The sequence below is a fragment of the Rousettus aegyptiacus genome, unplaced genomic scaffold (genome assembly GCF_014176215.1).
Source record: "Rousettus aegyptiacus isolate mRouAeg1 unplaced genomic scaffold, mRouAeg1.p scaffold_m13_p_10, whole genome shotgun sequence".
NCBI lineage: Eukaryota > Metazoa > Chordata > Mammalia > Chiroptera > Pteropodidae > Rousettus > Rousettus aegyptiacus.
In genome coordinates, this window is record NW_023416285.1 from 73752414 (window position 1) to 73771150 (window position 18737).

General features: G+C 38.9%; 2 protein-coding genes across 2 annotated transcripts in view; one reads left to right on the forward strand and one right to left on the reverse strand.

Annotated features, from left to right (window-relative positions):
• The first annotated feature begins 2 nt into the window (after window positions 1-2).
• On the forward strand, window positions 3-4126 carry RPL9 (ribosomal protein L9). Its single transcript, XM_036228038.1, has 8 exons — window positions 3-71; window positions 517-563; window positions 665-780; window positions 1324-1419; window positions 2335-2467; window positions 3369-3449; window positions 3657-3771; window positions 4039-4126. Exons 2-7 carry the CDS (start codon window positions 518-520, stop codon window positions 3761-3763), a joined length of 579 nt encoding a protein of 192 aa, XP_036083931.1. The 5' UTR covers window positions 3-71; window position 517; the 3' UTR covers window positions 3764-3771; window positions 4039-4126.
• Window positions 4127-7107: 2981 nt separating this feature from the next.
• KLB (klotho beta) overlaps window positions 7108-18737 on the reverse strand; it is a 31857-nt gene continuing 20227 nt past the window's right edge. The window contains exons 4-5 of the mRNA XM_016119976.2: window positions 12853-13996; window positions 7108-8450 (exon numbers count right to left, since the gene is read on the reverse strand). Of these exons, the coding sequence (XP_015975462.1) occupies window positions 8065-8450; window positions 12853-13996 (1530 nt within the window). The 3' untranslated portion in view covers window positions 7108-8064. The remainder of the gene's footprint in view (window positions 8451-12852; window positions 13997-18737) is intronic.

Genomic DNA, 18737 nt, shown 5'->3' on the forward strand with positions numbered 1-18737 from the left:
TACGCAGAAGCGTTACGGCTACAAGAACGTGATGACGGAGGTCGATCTCTCTTTGATCCATCTACTGCGAGGTGAGGCTGTGTCAGTACTTGCTGGGTTGCGGGAATCTGAAGCCATCTGCTCTAGGAAATCTAGCCGCGCGCGGGTCTGACGCTCCGAACGTTTATCCTGGTTGTACTCCTGCGTTCGAGCGACTTATGTTTCTGGTGATTTGGGATTCGAGCCCTAACTGGGCTTTTAGGCCTGCCTCCGACCCTCAGCCTTGCTGTGATGGCGCCTCCCTGATAAGGTTTCACGGGGTTGCGCTGAGTTGGAGTTCGCCCGCTGGGCCTCGTGCCGCCGGCTTAGTAGTTGATCCTTGCAGGCCAGGACGCACCGGGGGGCCGCTCTCCGTGTAGATGCTTCGGTACGGTCCCCAGACTTGCCTGCCGGTTTCCGGTGGGAGAGGAGCTTAGGGTAGTTTGGTGGAAAGCAGACTCTGTGCCAGCCTTCTTACCCCAAGTGTTTATTTTTCAGGATGAAGACCATTCTCAGCAATCAGACTGTCGACATTCCAGAAAATGGTAGGAGACTTGATTTTTATTTATTTATTTTAAAAAATTGTTATGTCTACTACCCGCTGTACACTTTGTTTGGAGGCCTGACAAATGGTATTCTCTCTTAGTGGATATAACTCTGAAGGGACGCTCAGTTATTGTGAAGGGTCCCAGAGGCACCCTGCGGAGGGATTTCAATCACATCAATGTAGAACTCAGTCTTCTTGGAAAGAAGAAGAAGAGGGTGAGATGTCATTTTTTTTGGGGGGGGGTCTCTCGATTGCTTGTTTGGAAGGTTGTGATTCAATAGCATCAAATTTGGTTGTTTTAAAATTTTAAGAATTGACGTTTAATGTTTTAGCTTAAAATCTGGCATCCAAAATTGTAGCAAGTTTCAGTGTTATTTTAGCAAAGTTGGAAAACCAAATTCTGAGTGGATTATGTTCAGTACTAGTAGTCATCATTAGTGGAAGGTCTTAATACTATTACAAGTTGGGTTTATTTTTCCTCATAATTATTTTGTAAGAATCTTAGGAACTGGGCAGTAGACTTTAAATCTAGTATTTTAGCTTTCTAGAAGTGAAGTTTGATTCAAGTTGGACAAAAGTGGGTGTTTCTAGGTTGTCATTCCTTTATGAAATTGTGTACCTGTGATAAGTAGTAATTAAAATACTAATTATTGAGAACTTATGTGGTTGCATTTTTCCAGTTCAAATCATGCACTTTAATTATGACATACTAGAATTTAGAGTGATTATGTGAATAATACTAAAATTTTCTGTTACAGCTCCGAGTTGACAAATGGTGGGGAAATAGAAAGGAACTGGCTACTGTTCGCACTATCTGTAGTCATGTACAGAACATGATCAAGGGTGTTACACTGGTAAGCAGAGCAATCAGACTACTTTGTTTAGGAAGGGAAGGTTTCTTGGCTGTATTTTGTGCAACAGATATTTACTGCAGTGACTAGATTATGCATGTAATTTAGTGAGATACTTGAGCTCTGGAACATGGAAAAGTGATTTTGGCAAATCTATTTAATAGATATTCTTAGGTCTTTAGGAATAAGAGAATACAGTGAAAGTCCAAATGGTGTTAGTATGTTGATGGGTTTTGTTTTTGTTTTTTTTTTTTTCATGCAAAATTAGATTCACATCATCAGGGTGTGTTTTTTTTTTTTAACAGAAAATGTAGTACTTAAGGTAGGCTTTGATTTGTTGCTATCTAACATCTGAGTTCCCTGTCCATTTCCCCAAAAGTATGTTTGATGTCACTATTCTCTTGCCAAACCCCTTGCCCCTCAGCCTTTAAGATAAAATTTATGCTTCAGCCTTTGCTGATATGTTTTTTTCATTAAAACTCTTGAGTACATCTGATAATGGTGCTCTTTTATAAGTCTGTCTTGTCACTTTCCCCTTGCTCCCAAGCTAAGTTCCTTGAGAGCAGGGTGCCTGTCTTGATATTCTCAATTCTTGCCTTCTGTCCTACCTTAGTAACTCAGTAAATGTTAGTCTGATGCCCAAGATGAAAGGCTTTGGGGTTTTTAAAGGAAGCTAGCATTGTTTACTGTGGGCATAGGAGGTAGTAAAAATAAATTCTTCCTTATGGAACTTGATAGTCCAGTGAGGAGACACTGAAACATGTCTGTGTGTAAATTTTTCGTTAGGATTGTTTCAGGTGACAGTTGTTATTAAACCTTAACAATGAGTGCCATGTGAGGACTGTTTCAGGACTCTGTAAAATTTAAAAACAATTTCTTTCATACTTCTCATCATTGCTAATTGTTTGCTTAACATAGGGCTTTCGTTACAAGATGAGGTCTGTGTATGCTCACTTCCCCATCAACGTCGTTATTCAAGAAAATGGTTCTCTTGTTGAAATTCGAAATTTCTTGGGTGAGAAATACATCCGCAGGGTTCGGATGAGGTCAGGTATGTGCAAACTGTCACATAAGGTTCAGAAATTTTTTCTTTACATGTGTAAAGGCTGGTGTATTGGGTTGGTTTACAAATAAAACCAAATTGATTTCATGGTTGACTATTTTGATTTTGCTTATAATAACTCAGTGGTAGTTAAGCCTCATACCAGTTGCAATTCCTGAAGGCTTTTTTTGTTTGTTTACATTCGAATAGTTTGCAGAGCATTGTAGTTATTTTGTTTTTTAACTGTTTGAGTTGTGGTTAATAGCATAGACTTTGCCTAGGTTCAGTTCTCAGATCTTACTATCAACCTTGGATACATTACCTCTATGTAGCCCATTTTACTCATCTGTAAAATGAGGAACATCTTGTGATTAAATGAATTAAAGTTGAAATGTACTTAAAACAAGTCTTGCCTGATAACATAGTAAACACTGAAGCATTAGAAAATTTTAAAACTTACTGTGCAGTGCTTTTTGATTCCTTTGAGAAGGATGGGGAAAAGGGATTTTTAGTACCAGTTTAATGGCTCTATGGGAATGTTACATACGGTCAGCAACATTTAATTAGATAGGACCCTTACGTAAACTTTTAGGGATACCAAATATATGTAGTAGAAATAAGACTTTATATAAGCTTTGTACAGCTAAATCTCACTAGCTGAGTACCATCTTCTCATACTCCTTAATTGAATCACGGAGTCTGTTAAGTACTCATATTCATTTAAGCAGAAACGCAAACAGGACTTTGGCTCAGATAAATCGGATATTGTAAAACCAAAACTCAGAAGTTTCATTTTTTGTCCTGTGGAATTTTAAATGGAATAAGTTGTTACTTAAATATTTTTAAATTAAATATTTCCTCTGAAGATTTGATTTTATGTCGACACTGCAAATGCCCTCTCCCCTTTTAGGTGTTGCTTGTTCAGTATCTCAGGCCCAGAAAGATGAGTTAATTCTTGAAGGAAACGACATTGAACTTGTATCAAATTCAGGTTTGTATGTTCTATATACAAAATTTTGTCTTGTAGTTGAATGCATGGTAGTCTATTAATTCGGTGAGCTTTTTTAAATCGTGGAAATTAAAAAGCTATCCCAAAGGTACTCATGTTTTCTAAGTATAAAATATATATATAAAATACTTTCTTTTAAAGGTAGGTTTGGCTGATAAAGTAATTGTTTTATGTTTTACACTCTTACAGCTGCTTTGATTCAACAAGCCACAACAGTGAAAAACAAGGATATCAGAAAATTTTTGGATGGTATTTATGTTTCTGAAAAAGGAACAGTTCAGCAGGCTGATGAATAAGGTCAAGGGTACGTCCTTATAGTATCTATAAGTTTTACTGCTTTAGTTGGAGATTTTAATTTACTTAGACAAAAACTGGAGTTGTAGTAATGTCACAAAATGAATTGTGTTCTGAAGCTCAGTAATTTGGCAGAATAAGAGATGGAATTGACTCATTTTTAATATGAATCAGTAAGTCATCATCTTAAAGTGTGTTTTAGATTATTTACAGTAGAACTTTTCCTGGGCCAAGGGCATTGATGGAGATTTACAGGCATTTAAATTTCTTTTTACAGTTGTCCAGCTACAGAAACGCCAAGATGTTGGATGATTCCTCAGACTTGCCTGTGATATTTTAAAGACGCAATAAAAATTGTGTATCGATTTGGGACTTTTTTTTTCTTAAACTGATTAACCTTTCCAGCTATTTGGCAAGTAAACAGTTAAGTAAAGAAATTCTAGTGTGCAAAGAAATAACAGAAGGAACAGAACAGGACCTTATTCTAATAAGACTTCATGGGAGAAGAGAATTGAATCTGGTTTTTGAAGGAATATCGGTTATTTCAGGCAAGAATATGGTACCCGTGACAGGTGACACTATAGCTATTTATTGGATGCAGAGTCGGGGTGGGATGTTCTAATTTTGCAGAGGCTTGTATTTGAATGTGAGGCAAGCATGCCTGAGTCATTTGTGTATACCAATAACTTTATGAAAAAGCAGCTGGGAAGTGGAACAAAGGGATACAGCCTTAGCAAGTATTGGAAGATGGAGTTAATTTATATTTGTGAATATCTGGCTGCTGTAGTCCATGATCTTCTCAGTGTTGTTCTTTATCCTGCCTCAGCCGTTTATTCCCATGTCCTCCTAGTCCTTGATATTTTTAAAAACCGATAATCTTCCCATAATCTCTTAATTCTAGTGTTATACATTAAATATATGATCTTTGGCTTGATGATTATAATAAATTTTTAAGAAATGGACAGAGTGATAAATATAGGATTTCCTTTGAGGTATTTGAAGTGGAGTTAGGGTAGGCATTGTATGGGATTGTTGGCGAAACAAGTTATAAATGTATTTGTTGAAGCTGAATGGGGATTCACTATATTTATAATAAAGTTTTGAAATTTTTCATAATGTAGAAATGAAACAAAAAGCCCTGTATATTTTACCTGGATTAGTGTAATAGCCTTGTAACTGGTAACCTTTGCTCCTCCTTTCCCCATGTTTTCAGCAGCAGCCAGAATGCTTTTTTTTTCCAAACTGTGTTCTGCTAACTTTTCTGACTACACTGACTGAACTGACCTTCCCGTTTATCAGTGTTGCTGCTTCTAAGAGAAGTAGTCACTTCTCTTTGGAGTGGCCGCTTCAATTCTACTCAAATGTATTCAGTGAAGACCACCTTGTGCTCACTCTGTACTCTTACCCTACTTGTTAGTGTCCATAGCATTTATAATGTAATATTTATAATTTACTTTGTTTTATGTTATGTGCTTCTTTTATTGTTAGAATGTAACCTTCATGAGGGTGCAAAATTTTTTTTTTTTTTTTTTCCTACAGAGGGTTAGTTTTAAATGCCTGGAATAGTGCTTGGCACATATATTTGCCAAATGAATGGTACCCAAATTGCCAGGGAGTTTCAAGTTATAAAGACCCAAGACAGTAATAGAAATGAGACTAGAAGAGATGTTTTGGAAGGTTTTGACAGGATTTCAAAGCTAAATGTGAGGAAATTTTCAAATGACTATCATGGGGTTAAAGGTATTGAGAGTCAGTCTACAGGTGGTAGTAGCAGCTGTAGGGGTAAATGTGATTTCCATGAGTAAAGTGAGTTGGTATTCTGAGTGAGACCTTCATAGGAGATGACTATTGGAGGTTGGTTGTAGGTAAGGAGTGATTTCTATTTAATAACGGGTATGGTAAATGAAATTACAGTTCTCTCCAGAGATGTCTTCCATGTCTTTAAGCATTTGTGTTATTTCCCCAACTTCGAGGTGTAGGAGTCTACATTTTGAGAAAATCAGAAAGAATCCATTGTCTCACATCTTGGAAGGATGGAAGGGAGGCAGTGTTGGGACAGCAGTTTTGTTAGTGAATGACAGGGTTACAATAAATACACAAAATGTAACATAAGTTAATTAGATTTTAAGATGTTTTTTCAACAAAGCTCAAAAACTTAAATTCTAAAACTCTTAACCCTGTCAAAAGCTATCAACAGTTTCTCATTGACCTTTTATGATTTTTAAATGAGTTTAAGATAAACCTGAATAGTATAATTAATCATGGGCCAGAGTATTTACCTAAGGATTCTAGAATGATGATGGCTTAAAAACTATTAAAATAATTCCTAAGTGGCAGGAAGGGAGAACTGTAAGCGTTGAGTTTGGGACTTTAGTATTTGAGAGTTTTGGCAAAGCAGGTTTGAAAATAGAGGACCTAAGCTTAAGCTTAAGCTCTAAATGTAGAGACATTTAAAAAATAGTGATGGTTATGGACTTGTAAACCATGAATACAAAATAAAGACTAGAAAAGCAAAACTAAATTCCAAATATGCATTTCTTTTTCAGAAGGTTGGATGTTACGGAGATCTTAAAAAGTTGGTAATGGGTTATTTAACCGATAATTCCTAAAGAATATTAATTGGAGCTTGGGTCAGTGAAGCCATGTGGTACAAAGGGGAAAAACAAGCCAAGGGGTTATTTAAAACAAGTCTTTCCAAATAGTTAATGTATTAAAAACAGTTGGCCAGATATTGTAATCATGTATAGCCTCAGGCCCACTTATTTCTCAAAGAAAATATCGAAAATTGCAAAGGCTCTCTTAGAAAGTGCCACGGTTGGAGTGAATGCAGTGGGGGCACAGGGAAAAGCAAAATTGTATTATTTGGCTAGTCAAATAGCAAATTGATTTCTCATTCCTTTTGCATTTATTTGAATTGACCAATTGTTACCTCTTTGCAGTATCTTTGAAACATTGCTATTATCAACAAAAATCTCATGTATGAAATTTGGCTTCTTGTCATAAGTGGACATGGGAAACAATCACAGTTGCTTTAATTTAGGGTATTGTTTCCTACTAAGACTTTTTTGAACCAAAGAGCTTTTCTTTTGACTTTATAAAGAGTCTAAAATTTCTGGAGATGGTAGACAGTGACTACTTACTGTATGTAATGGGTTATTTATTTAAGTGTTGATTAAAGAAAAACAATTGGTATAAATGGGTTTACATTCAAGGTTTCTTCCTCCAATGGTTAGAATACATTGAATAGATCTTAAGAATAGAGTTTAAGAGTCAGACTCTATAAGTTCAGATTTAAGAATTTACTTAATCCCAGTTTCAAAAGGTCAATGTAAAAAACAGTGTTAACTTGTTCAGACCATCAACCTTCTGAATGGCATCCAAAGAGTCACATTTGCTAGCTGCATTTACATGTGAGGGCATCTATGCATATGGTGTCAGAACAGCGAAGCTCCTCAGGAGAGAGCAAGTCTTAATGGAATAAAATGACTTGTCTGATGATAAAACCACAACTTTTTAGAATGTTTAATTTTTCTGAGTATGCTAGGTCTGATTTGATTACCTTGTAAGAATCAAGTGAGGAAAAATGTCAGTTTGTCTAAGAAAGTTGATGTACTGTGAGAGGTTGAGTGACTACCCTATCTTCATAGGCATTTGGGTCTAGTTCTCTTTAATATTATCTTTCCACGAGATGAATTGTGGAAGTGAACATGTTACTTTTAAAAAAATCAGATCTGATAAAAGACCTCAGAAAATTAGATGCTTTATAAATGCTTGACAATTTTTATTTCTACTGAGTAAAACTAAGAGATTGATGATATGCTTAAGAGTGTGTGCTGTAACTCACTATAGGCAAGCACTACTTAACCCTGTTATGTTTTTTTCTTTCCATTTGAGAACCACTGACCTAAAGGGGAAAAGCACCTTGTTAGAAGTCACACACTGTATCACCGACTATCCGGTGTTAAGAGATTTAAATGTTTGCTATGGAGTCTGTTTTTCAAAAACAATTTGTTTTATATAAGTATTTATAAAAGATATTTAGAGAGAAATGACAGGAGGCAGCATCTAGGTGAAGCCTTTATCTGTAGATCCAAGAACTGAATTTACTGATGTCAACAGTCAACACCTAAGGGAAAATTCATTTGAACCACATAGTAGAGACATTCATTATCATCACCTTGGCTACCACAAATATCAAATTGTCTTCTTTCTGCAATATAGGTATATCTTCTGTAAGTTACTGGTATATGGAACTGGAGTGAGTTTTTAAACTTTCTATCGTGCAGACAAAAATGGAGCCAATTCAGCTAAGAACTCTCTTGTGGCCTTTCTTTAATGGTATGTGTTGTAAGTTCTTTGCTTTCCAAGATTTTCTTCTTTTTCGCTTATGAAAAATGATAATTGATAAAAGAACCAAAGTGGAGAAGAAGCAACAACCAAAGAATATCAGTGGTTTCTTCTGCACAAGAACTAAGCAGGCAGTACACTCTGTGTTCCTTTGAGTCTGACTGCATCTAAGACTACTGTTCACAGACGGGAAGCCACTGTTGCTGATCAGTTTGTTGTAAAACTGAGTTGAAGATTTAGCTTTGAAATTGGATGTGAAGAATCCAAATCTGGGCTTAGATTTTTCTTCAGTGAGTTTGAATGCATAATAGCCTTTGATTTTGACTTTATCAACCAGGTATGCTGAAAAATATCAAATGAACATTATTAATCACAAATGGACTTAAATGTCTGAATAAGAATTTAGTTTTCACTGAAACAAGATAACTCATGCACACAAAAGTGATTTTCATCAAAGGTCTTTTTGGCATTTTATAATGATATAAAGAAAGTAAGAATGTGTGTAATTTAAGTTAAAATTTGAAGTAAAACTTTTATCCATAAATGATTGATACAAAAACATTTGGGGTGTAGGGTAGGGGGAGAAGCAGGAAGCAAATTTAAGAATTGGAGCCATGAAGGTAAAAGGACTATCGTTTTGTTCATAAGGTCAAATGCAGAAAAATGTCCCCTTGGTGTGGCCCAGTAACCACACTTGGTTTCCCAAATCACTCTCTCCTGGACCATGTCACACCTTTTCTATGTCCTCAAACTTGACCTCCTCTCCCATCCTTGCTTTAAAGTGATGACCTTCCTACTTCACCAGAAATCTGAAGTACACAGGGCATTTCTTCAATCTCCAGTCACATCTACCCACCTACTGGCATGTGTACTCATTCTGCTTTCTCTTATTTGTTATGGATAACCTGTCCATTCTCAGCCTTCATATACACCTTCACTTAAGTTTTTCTCTTGTCTACTAAAGGACATTGCTCCATCTATTCTCCCTGCTCTTCTCTCCTATTATTTTGCCCTCTACTGGGTCATTTCCTTATAAACATGCTGTAACTGGTATCTTAAAACTACCTCCCTTGATTGCACATCCCCCTCTAGTTATCTTTTATAGCACTGGCTCCTTTTCAGTCTTTTTAGCTGATTTCTCATCTCTGACCTCTGAATATTGAAGTGTCCTAGGGCTCAGCCCCCTTCACTGTGTTTGCTCCATGATTTCATCAAGCCCTATTTTAAAAATACCGTCTATTTGCTCTTGAGTCCCCAATTTGTATCTCAGCCCCAGTCTGCTCTGAACTTGAGATTTCTTGTATCTATTAGCCAAATTGACATTTCTAATTGGACATCTCAAACAACCTGTACAACAAACTCAACTCCAAAAACCTGTGTGTATCGGTCTCCCCCAACATAGGAAATGGCCAGTTCCTTCTTTCAGTACCTCAAACCAAAATGTTGAAATTATTTTTCACTCTTCCCTCACCTCACATCCAATCCTGTTGACTACCTTCAATATCCAGAATCCAGCCACTTTTCACCAACTCCACTCTTGTGGAGGTTCTGCACAATGTTTATTGGTTAATGCTAACACCATCCTTGTATGTGCCCCAGAGGAAAAATGCACCTTTCTTCCTTAAAAAATTTAAATACCCAGCATCATAAAGTATGTTATCGTATCCTCTTATTTTGGATCCCTCAACATGTGGCTTCCAAATGCAGTAACACTCCTAGTATTGCTTGAGACAAGTAAAGGTATGCTTCCACAGTTTGCACCGAATTAGGTCTAAAATTGGGAATGGGAGTGAAGAGGCAGTCCTTTGAGGTCCAAGGCTTTTTCCTGTACTTGAGCCTCAGAACTGTTCCCCGGTTTCTGTACACTGGTTAAAAGGCACCCCCACCCCACCCCAGGAGCAAGGGTCTGCATTGAACCAGTTGAAAATGTTTGCTCCGGTTCTCACCTCCCCACACCTGGCCAAGACCCCTGCCTTGCTGCGCACTGTACCCTCTGTTGACTAGCCAGTGAGCAGTTTGTGTTATTCCTTTACACAGGATGTCTGTATTAGGACATCTGGGTCAGCAGGTTTCCAGGGCTGTTTCCTGCAGTCCTTTGGGGGGCCATCCTCAAGATTTGGTGTCCGTGACACCCCTAAGACCCACATTAGTAAGTGCTCATAAGGAAACAGCACAAAATAGGTATTTCAGGAGACAGGTATCTATGAAGGAGGCAGGGGCAGCAAGGAGGCCATAGAGGCCCTGGCTGGTGCATCACCCCTCCAGTGCTGGGATGGTTCCACCATGACGTCACAGGGCTTATTCGTTATAAAAATGGGTTGTGGCTTGTACTACAACCACTTCCGTAGCGCACAGCCTATAAAGTTGAGATAGAGCTGGTGGTGGCTGTGGTGGTGGCAGTGGCAGCTGTGCAGCCAGCAAGCAGTGACCACACCTACCCAGCTCTGTCCCACAGCTCCTACCTGCCTTTGCCCCTCCGCCCTTGCTCCAGCTTTGTTCTGCTTCAACGCTGACTGAGTTGTCATCCTCCCACTACAGCTGTGTCTCCCTGGCAGAGGGACAGTCTCTCCCACTACCACTCAGCCACCCACTCCTCCAGCTTGGGTTCTCCTGTCAATGCTGGCTTTGTGCTGGTTTTGTGTTGTCAGGGAGCCCGGGGCTGAGGGTCACCAGGGAGGAGGCACCCGGTGGGACGCTTAGGATGGCCCATCTATCCTAAGGGTACCTCTTTGGCTGGGGAAAGAGGTTGTCTCCCTCAGAACAGCCCTATGTTGGGACGTAGGGAGTCCTATGTCGGGGCGTATTTTGAATGCTCTTGTTCAGAGCACATCCACACTTGTTCAGTGTCTGTTCCAGCCCCCCATTCCTTCCTAACTCCTCTCCACCCCGCTCATTCTGAGCTGCCCTCAATCCCGTGCTCTCTGGTCTCTCTGACATTAGCTGGGGCAAACGTGTCCCAAGCTAGAGACTCCACTCTTAATAAACTAATTCAATCCACTATTATTTCTTTCTTAGACTAGCTCAACTTTCCCTATTTCTGTTTTGCTCCTTTAGAGTTGACAAAAAAAAAAAATTGAGATGTACTAAATTAAATTACAGCTCAACAATGGGAAGAAGAGACAAGGAGTTAATCAGTTAACAGAGCCCCAAACAAAAACTCCAGGGAGCTATTTCAGCTCTTATCCAAAAAGGGATGGCTCATCACCAGACTCTATACATTCTGCTTATGTATGAACTTTCAGACTATTGCCCACACCAATCCAGAAGCATCAAATACTTCATTATGAGGTAGGACTATGTACCTACCTCAGAACTGGCTCCACTTAATCTCCTCATCCTTTATCTACAGTCAAGATAAATTCTTTCCAAACAACATCTTTCTTCCCTCAAACCCATTGAATAAAAATTCCAGTGGACATGTTTGTCTTTCCATTTAGCCATGCTACCGGTGGTTCAGGCTGCATGCCCCAGGACCTAGTTCTTTTTTTCTGGCTAGCATGTGGCTCAATAAACATTTTCAGAAAAGTTTTCAGCATCAAAAGTTTTTGTTTATCACAGTGTATTCACAAAAAGAGCAGCAAGAGTGATTGTTTTAAAGTGTTAAGTTAGATCATGTTACCCTTTGGTTTGAAACCTTCCAGAACCTTTCTATCTCACCCAGAGTATGAGCCGCAGTTCTTAAAATGGCCTGCAAAGCCCTACCTGGTCTGCCTCTTCTTTTAGCTCCTTGGCCTCATTATCTTACTTTACCCCTTGCTAATTCTTCTCTAACCACTCTGACCTCTTTCTTGATCCTCAAACAGGCCAGGCATGCTCCCACGTCAGGGTTTTTGCACTTGCTATACACTCACCAGGAACACTTTTTTAGGTAACTGGTTTGCTGCCTCACTTCTTTGAAGACCTTCCTAACCACTCCTTTTAAAATTGTAACCACTCTCCTATCCTCCACCCTGGGCACCCTCTTCCCTACTCTGTTTTTTCTCCATAGACCTTTTCACCTCTGACATTATATCTTATCTGTTTGTTGACTTATCCCACAAAAACATAGGCTCCATAAGGACAGTAATCATTATTTTGTTCAGTGGTGATATAGAGCCCAGGACAGTTTTTGCCCATATTAGAAGCTCAATAAATATTTGTCAAGTGAATAAAGTTCTAGGGACTTTTGCTGTTTCAACAAGACAATCATGAACATTTAAAAATAAGTTTAAAAAATGATACTAGTCAATGCTAGGAGGAGTATGTGAGATAAGTACTCTCAAACACTGCTGTTTATAACATTTGACTAAATTCCATGTTGGGCAATCTATCCTAAAGAGATAATCAGCAATGAAAACAAAGATATGTATGTTTTAGTAGTTAAAAATCTATTAAACATTAGAGGAATGGGTAAGTACATGGAAATATGTCCATGTGATAAGGTATTAAGTAATCATTAAAATAATGTCAACGAGAAACTTTTAACAACATGGAACACATTTATAATATGATATTAAGAAAATGTTGGCCACAAGACTTATAGCATAAGCTCAATTGTAGTAAAAATGTCTAGCAAGCACAAGTCTAGGAGCTTGTTTGAGGGAGTGAGATTTTGGGTGTTTTTTTTTTTTCTTTATAAAAATACTTGCCAAGTTTTCCACAATGAGCTAATACTGTCATTAATCAGCCTATTTCCCTCATTCTTTTGTTCACGTTAGTTGGGAATGTCATACTTCACTGTATCTGAAATGGCCCCTGAACTCACCTTTCAAAGCTTCTTGAATGTATTTCTCTAAGTAGTACTTTCGGAGTTCATCATTTTCCAGAGACTGGTCGTCGATGCCATTGGCTGTGATGTAAACATCCACATTTCCGTAGTTCCTCTGGATCCAGCTTAGCACCTTCCGCTCTCCCCAGGGCAGAACGGCCAGGCGGGTGGGGGAACTCAGGCAGGTGATGTCCTGCAGAAACTGAACATCCCTGTCCGCATCGTAGCGGCTGCCATTCTGGTGTGCATGCATCACAAACCTGGTGGTGAAGTGGTTCAGGGCGTAGAAGTCGGCAGCGCCCTTGACCAGCCTCCTTTCCTCCTCGGTGAAGTGAGGCAGCATTGAGCTCGACAGCCCGTGCCTATTCTTGAAGGCGATGTACTCCCTCATGGCTAACGGGTAGTCTCCGGTCTTGAAGAGGGGTTCTGCGAACCAGGCAGTTTCAAACTGGAGAAAGCGCTCGGCCGCCTGCCAGTGTGAGTCAGCATAGGGGTTTGCAGGTTCCGCCCAGTCTGAGTGCAGAGACAGTGACACGGCCCCGTGCTGCGCTGGCCTGTACTGGCGGTCATAGAGGTGCCAGGCCAGGGCGTGGGCCATTAACAGGTTGTGTGCTGCCCTGTAAGTGTCGTTACTAGTGCGGTTGTAGATGTCACTCAGTCGATTGGGCTCATTGATGGTGATCCAGAGCTTCACCAGGTCCCCCAGCTCCTGGAAGCACAGCCCGGCATAGTCCTGGAAGGACTTGCCCATCGATGGGTTCAGCCATCCCCCACTCTGTAGTAGCGGCGTGGGGAGGCCTAGGTGAGCGTGGGTTGGGTAGTACAACGTGACCATTGTGGAGATGTTGAATTTCTGTCCCTCACTGACCACACACCTGTAGTACCTCAAAGCTTCTCCGTTAACTATGGACAGGTTGCCAGTGGGAAGGATTGAGGGCCAGTCCAGAGCAAACCGGTAGTGGGTAACTTTCATCCTTGCCAACATCTCAAGTTGTCTTTTGATGCTGACAAAATCTGAGCATTGACCTGGCCGTGTTTTCAGCCTTACTCCTTCCACTGGGTGCAACAGTCTGTTGCCTGTCACATTCCACACATACAGATGAGGATCAGTGAACTGTGGGGAGGAAGCCATCAATTCCGGCTGTGAAAAACAAGCATATTCAGGTAAAGCACAACCTGATGGACAGGCTCTTAGCATATATCATCTGAGAGGGAGAAGGGCCTGATCATATTTTGCCACTCACTGACAATAGAGGAAATAAATGATGCATGTGTCCTTCATAATGACCTGTGTATTCTAGCTCTTCTGGTGATGACAGAGAAAAGGACTAATTGATTATCCTCCTCTCCGGTCCCAGAAATTTTCCAGGGAAACCAGAAAGTGAAAGGAAACACACCCAGGGCTTGGCTTTTCAAATAAGCTGCTTTACAGGAAAACACTGAGAAGCTGTTTACCAGTTCACTTGTCTTAAAAGCAGTTCATATCATGGGGTCTCATGTGATTCTATTCAAATGCATCAGGTATGGGCTTGGTACCCTCAGTTGAGGGGAGTCACGAAAGACGGACTTCAAACCCTGCCATAAATTGAAGGCAAAGTTAGAATTCCACCTGTAGAGGATTTCACTGAGATCGGCACTTGGGGTTAGAGAAGCCACAGTTCCTAAAAGAAGCCAGTGAAATGGGATAGGGAATGAATTTGCTGAATGCAACTCTCTAACACTTTCTATTTGAAAAGTCCAAGTGCTATCACATGTGCATCATTATGTTCTTCTCCATCCATGTGCCTATGAGGACATAGCATTTAAACATCTAACAGGAGAATACTGAACACCCTCTTTATGTAAGGTACTTGGCTTATGAGCAAAAAGGACAGAAAAGTAACCCTCAGAGACTCCCAAGCCGACTCTTGGATCTCATGGTGTCTCATCCTCTGCCTCTCCACGAATGAGTCAGTCCTGGACTCCTGTTATAGTTCTCCCCCTTTAAAGCAGGCTTGGCAACTCTACATGGTGACAGGCAATCGCACCCACTTAACAGGTGTGCTTTGAGAAGTCAATGACTGGCAAAGTGCTCTGTCAACTGTAAAGTACTTTACAAACATAAGGTAGACATGATTTGGGTTTAATTTTTCCCTGGTTGCAATAATTGCCTGCTGGACCCATGCGTTTAAATTAAAAGAGAAGAGTTTAAGAAAAAACATTTCTAAATTCAAAGTTAATAAGAGAAAGTAAAAGTTTTAAAAATGACTTGCTTTAAGTACTTGTTTTAAAGTATTTTTTCTTTCCCTGGCTGAATTTAAGTGCACCTAGAAAAATAATAATTATCCTTTGGTAAATATTTTTCCTCTAATTTTCTCATGTGTCATCTTTCATAGTCTAATTACAAAGCCCTATCACTGCTTACTTGCCGTCTGTCAACCAGTTATCTAGAACATTAACCTGAGATAACACTGATTAGGTGATCTGGAAGTTAAATCTGTATATAATTATTTGAGTAAAATCTTCCTAGCCTATATGGCCAGTTTCAGTGTTTTGAAATATCAGAGGATCATGGTATTGAAAGAGTGTTTACAAAAGCCAATCTGCCATAAGGTAAGGTAGGATCAAATGAAAATCTGTCTTACTTTTAAAAAGCTCCAGAAAGCATTAGTCTTAGCAAGTGGGTGTAATCTGCTAAGGGATCTAGTTAAAAATGATGCACCCTAATCTCGACCCTAGCTCCCAGAGCTTGGTTCTAAAATTCTATTCTACACTAAGAGGATCCTGGGCTCCTTGGAGAAATGGCTTTTTCTATGTCTGGGGCAAGAAAAGAATGAGGTGATGCTGGCACATCTTGTGCCAGAAAAATTAGGAGGTGCTTGAAAACTGAAAGGGAAATATCAAAAAGACATAGGAGCAGCTTGAAGAAGTCCCATTGGCCAAATGTGAGATAATGAAGTAATGAAAACAGTGAGTTATAACACATTGAACTTATAAGAAACCACCTAGCGGGGTGATCACATTGTAAGGTATAAAAATGTCAAATCACTATATGGTACGTGTACAATTAATATAACCAATATAATATTGTATACCAACTAGACTTAAATAATAAAAAATGAAACCACTTAGTAAGCGTAAAAGAAATTTTTTAATTAGAAATTCGCCATTTTGCAATCTACAAAGTAATAATTCAGGCAACATTCATGAATCAATGTTAAGACCATTGGGTGAAATGTTAGGGAACAGGATATTTATATGATCATAAAGTATCATCATCAGATGACTTCTTCATTACAAATAGAAAAAGTAACTTAAAATTAAGAGATCTGACAAATACCACCTTAACCAAGAAATCTAGTGACTACTACTTTAACATCTTCAGTATTGAAATAAACTGATATGTGCCTTCTGATGTGATGTATTGGGAAATATACATCATCATTTATGTAGTATTATTTCCAGAAATGGTTGACTGAATCTGATTAAGAAACAATCGAAAATCTATGAAGTATTCTATAAGCAACTGTTCTGGACTCTTCAAAAATGTCAATACCATGACGTTGGGGGATTGTTCTGAATTAAAGAGGGCTAAAGATACATGACAGCCCATGTGTGATTCTTGTGATCAAATTAAAAAAAATTATATATATAAAGGAAATTTTTGGAACATTTATGAAAGTTTAAATACAAGCTTTTTGTTAGATGATATTAAATCAATACTAAATTTCCTAGGTTTGATAATATTATAATGAGATAAGAGAATATCCTTGTTCTTAGGAGATACATGCTGAAATATTTTGGGGTGAAGCATAATGATGTCTGTAACTTGTCAATGGATCATAAAAGAGAGATAAAGCAAATGTGACAATATGTTAACAACTGGTCACAACTTGGTGAGGGGAATATGGGTATTTATTGTACTAGTTTGAAATTTTTCAGAATAAAATGTTGGAGGAGAAAAGGATGCTAAGAGGTTGGGGGAATATAAGATGTATGGGTAGGCGTAGTAATATTTTTAAAGTGTTATTTTCATTTTGTCAATCTTCCTATAGAGGACATCTAGGTAGTGCATACACAGCATCTATTCATACATCCTTTGGCTGATTTTTCAAAAAAGCATCTTAATTTTTCTTGGCAAACCATCCATCCTCACTCTTGGTCAAAGTTCAAGGAAAGCTGACTCCTTGCTGTGCTGTAAGTATGAACATGAAACTCAGGCCTGGTCAATTACAGAATTACTTTCTCTTGATCCAAGTGATCAACTCTTGCACCTAGGAGTAGGAGTAGGGTCCTCAGAATGGGGCAGACATTCACGTCATCAGTCAATGGGGAACAGATGTGGGTCTTTAGATGAGGCAGGAACTTGCTGGCTGGGGCACATACATGCAGGGACAATTGTTTCTCTTGGGATCTCTATTTGCCGGGCCTGGAATTTTGGAAAATATAAACCCACTTGAAGTGGTAGGAAAAAGACCACCTGCCTATTCATGGGGAGGAGGAGTTAGAAACCATTTAAGTAGGTGGCTCCCTAGGGGACACGAATGGAAGGTGAGTCACTATGTATTACTCTCTGTATCTTTTCCCCTTTTATTACCTGTGAGACTTTACTAAAATCTTGTTTAAATATTGCACAGTGGTTGAGATTCATAACCTCTGAACTTTGCCCACTCATGGTTTGAGCCCTTTTGTCTGGTCCCATCCTTTGTACATCTTGTTGTTTTCCACGAGCTTCTCAAATACAGGAATAGTGTAGTACTGTGAGGTCTTATAGCATAGAGGTCAGGAAAAGACAGATTTTGGGCAGCCTGAACAAGATATTTAACCCCCCTAAATATCAGTTTCCTAGCCTGTAAAATGAGGAGTTTAAGATAAGGTAGAGAGAATGTGCATATATATAGGAGTTAAATGGCACAAAATAAGGGCTTAAAAATAGTTATTATTTTGGAAAGAGCTCTTCTGGGGTCTTGAGGATTACCTATTACAGTTCTGCCACTATTAGTGTACCTTGGGCAAGTCATTTAGGTCTCAATTATTAACTGACGCATCTCACTTTCCTCATCTGTGAAATGAGTTTTGGAATAGGGTGTCCCTAAGATCTTATCTGGCTCTAAAAGTTTACCTTATTCATTCACTATGCATTGATCACCTGTCATGTTCCTGACACTGCTCTTGTAAGGGATATAGCAGGCAGCAAAGCCTATAACATCTCCACCCTTGTGCTGAGAAAGTTTGCATTCTAGTGCGAAAGACAAGTGATAAATAAAAATGTGCAAAGTGGTTAATGGGCTGGGAGGTGGAGGAAATGGGGAGATATTGGTCAAAGGGTATAAACTTCCTAGGCATCTAATGTACAGCAAAGTGACTATAGTTAATGATACCATATTATATACTTGAAAGTTGCTAAGAGAGTAGATCTTAAGTATTATTACCACAAAAAAGAAATGAGAATTATGTGATGGTATGGAGTGGTAACTAATGCTATGGTGGTAATCATTTTGTGATATATAAATGTATGAAATCAACACATTGTATGCCTTACACTTACACAATGTTGTATGTCAATTATATCTCAATAAATATAACCTGGAGAAAAAGAAAAAATTTTAAAGTATGTAGTATGTTAGACAGTGGTGAATACTATATAGACAAATAAAGCAGGAAAGTGAAATGAGAGGTTATAATGATGGAGTTATAATTTTTTGGATTGGAGGGAAGCCTTTTTGATCATATAACATTTGTAAATATCTGAAGAAGGTGAGGAATGAGTCATGTGGGGAGGCCCCCCCTCCTGGGATATAGAGACCTCATAAGGCAAATCTATCAAATAAAAGGAATTATTTAAATAAAAGGCCACTAGGCCACTAATAATTTGATTTCGGCAATACAAAAATCTATGTTTT

Coding starts and splice junctions, on each gene's coding strand:
- RPL9 (XM_036228038.1), top strand. CDS start 518: ATGAAGACCATTCTCAGCAATCAGACTGTCGACATTCCAGAAAATG. Junction 564..664: donor TGTCGACATTCCAGAAAATG/GTAGGAGACTTG, acceptor ATTCTCTCTTAG/TGGATATAACTCTGAAGGGA. Junction 3,450..3,656: donor TGAACTTGTATCAAATTCAG/GTTTGTATGTTC, acceptor ACACTCTTACAG/CTGCTTTGATTCAACAAGCC.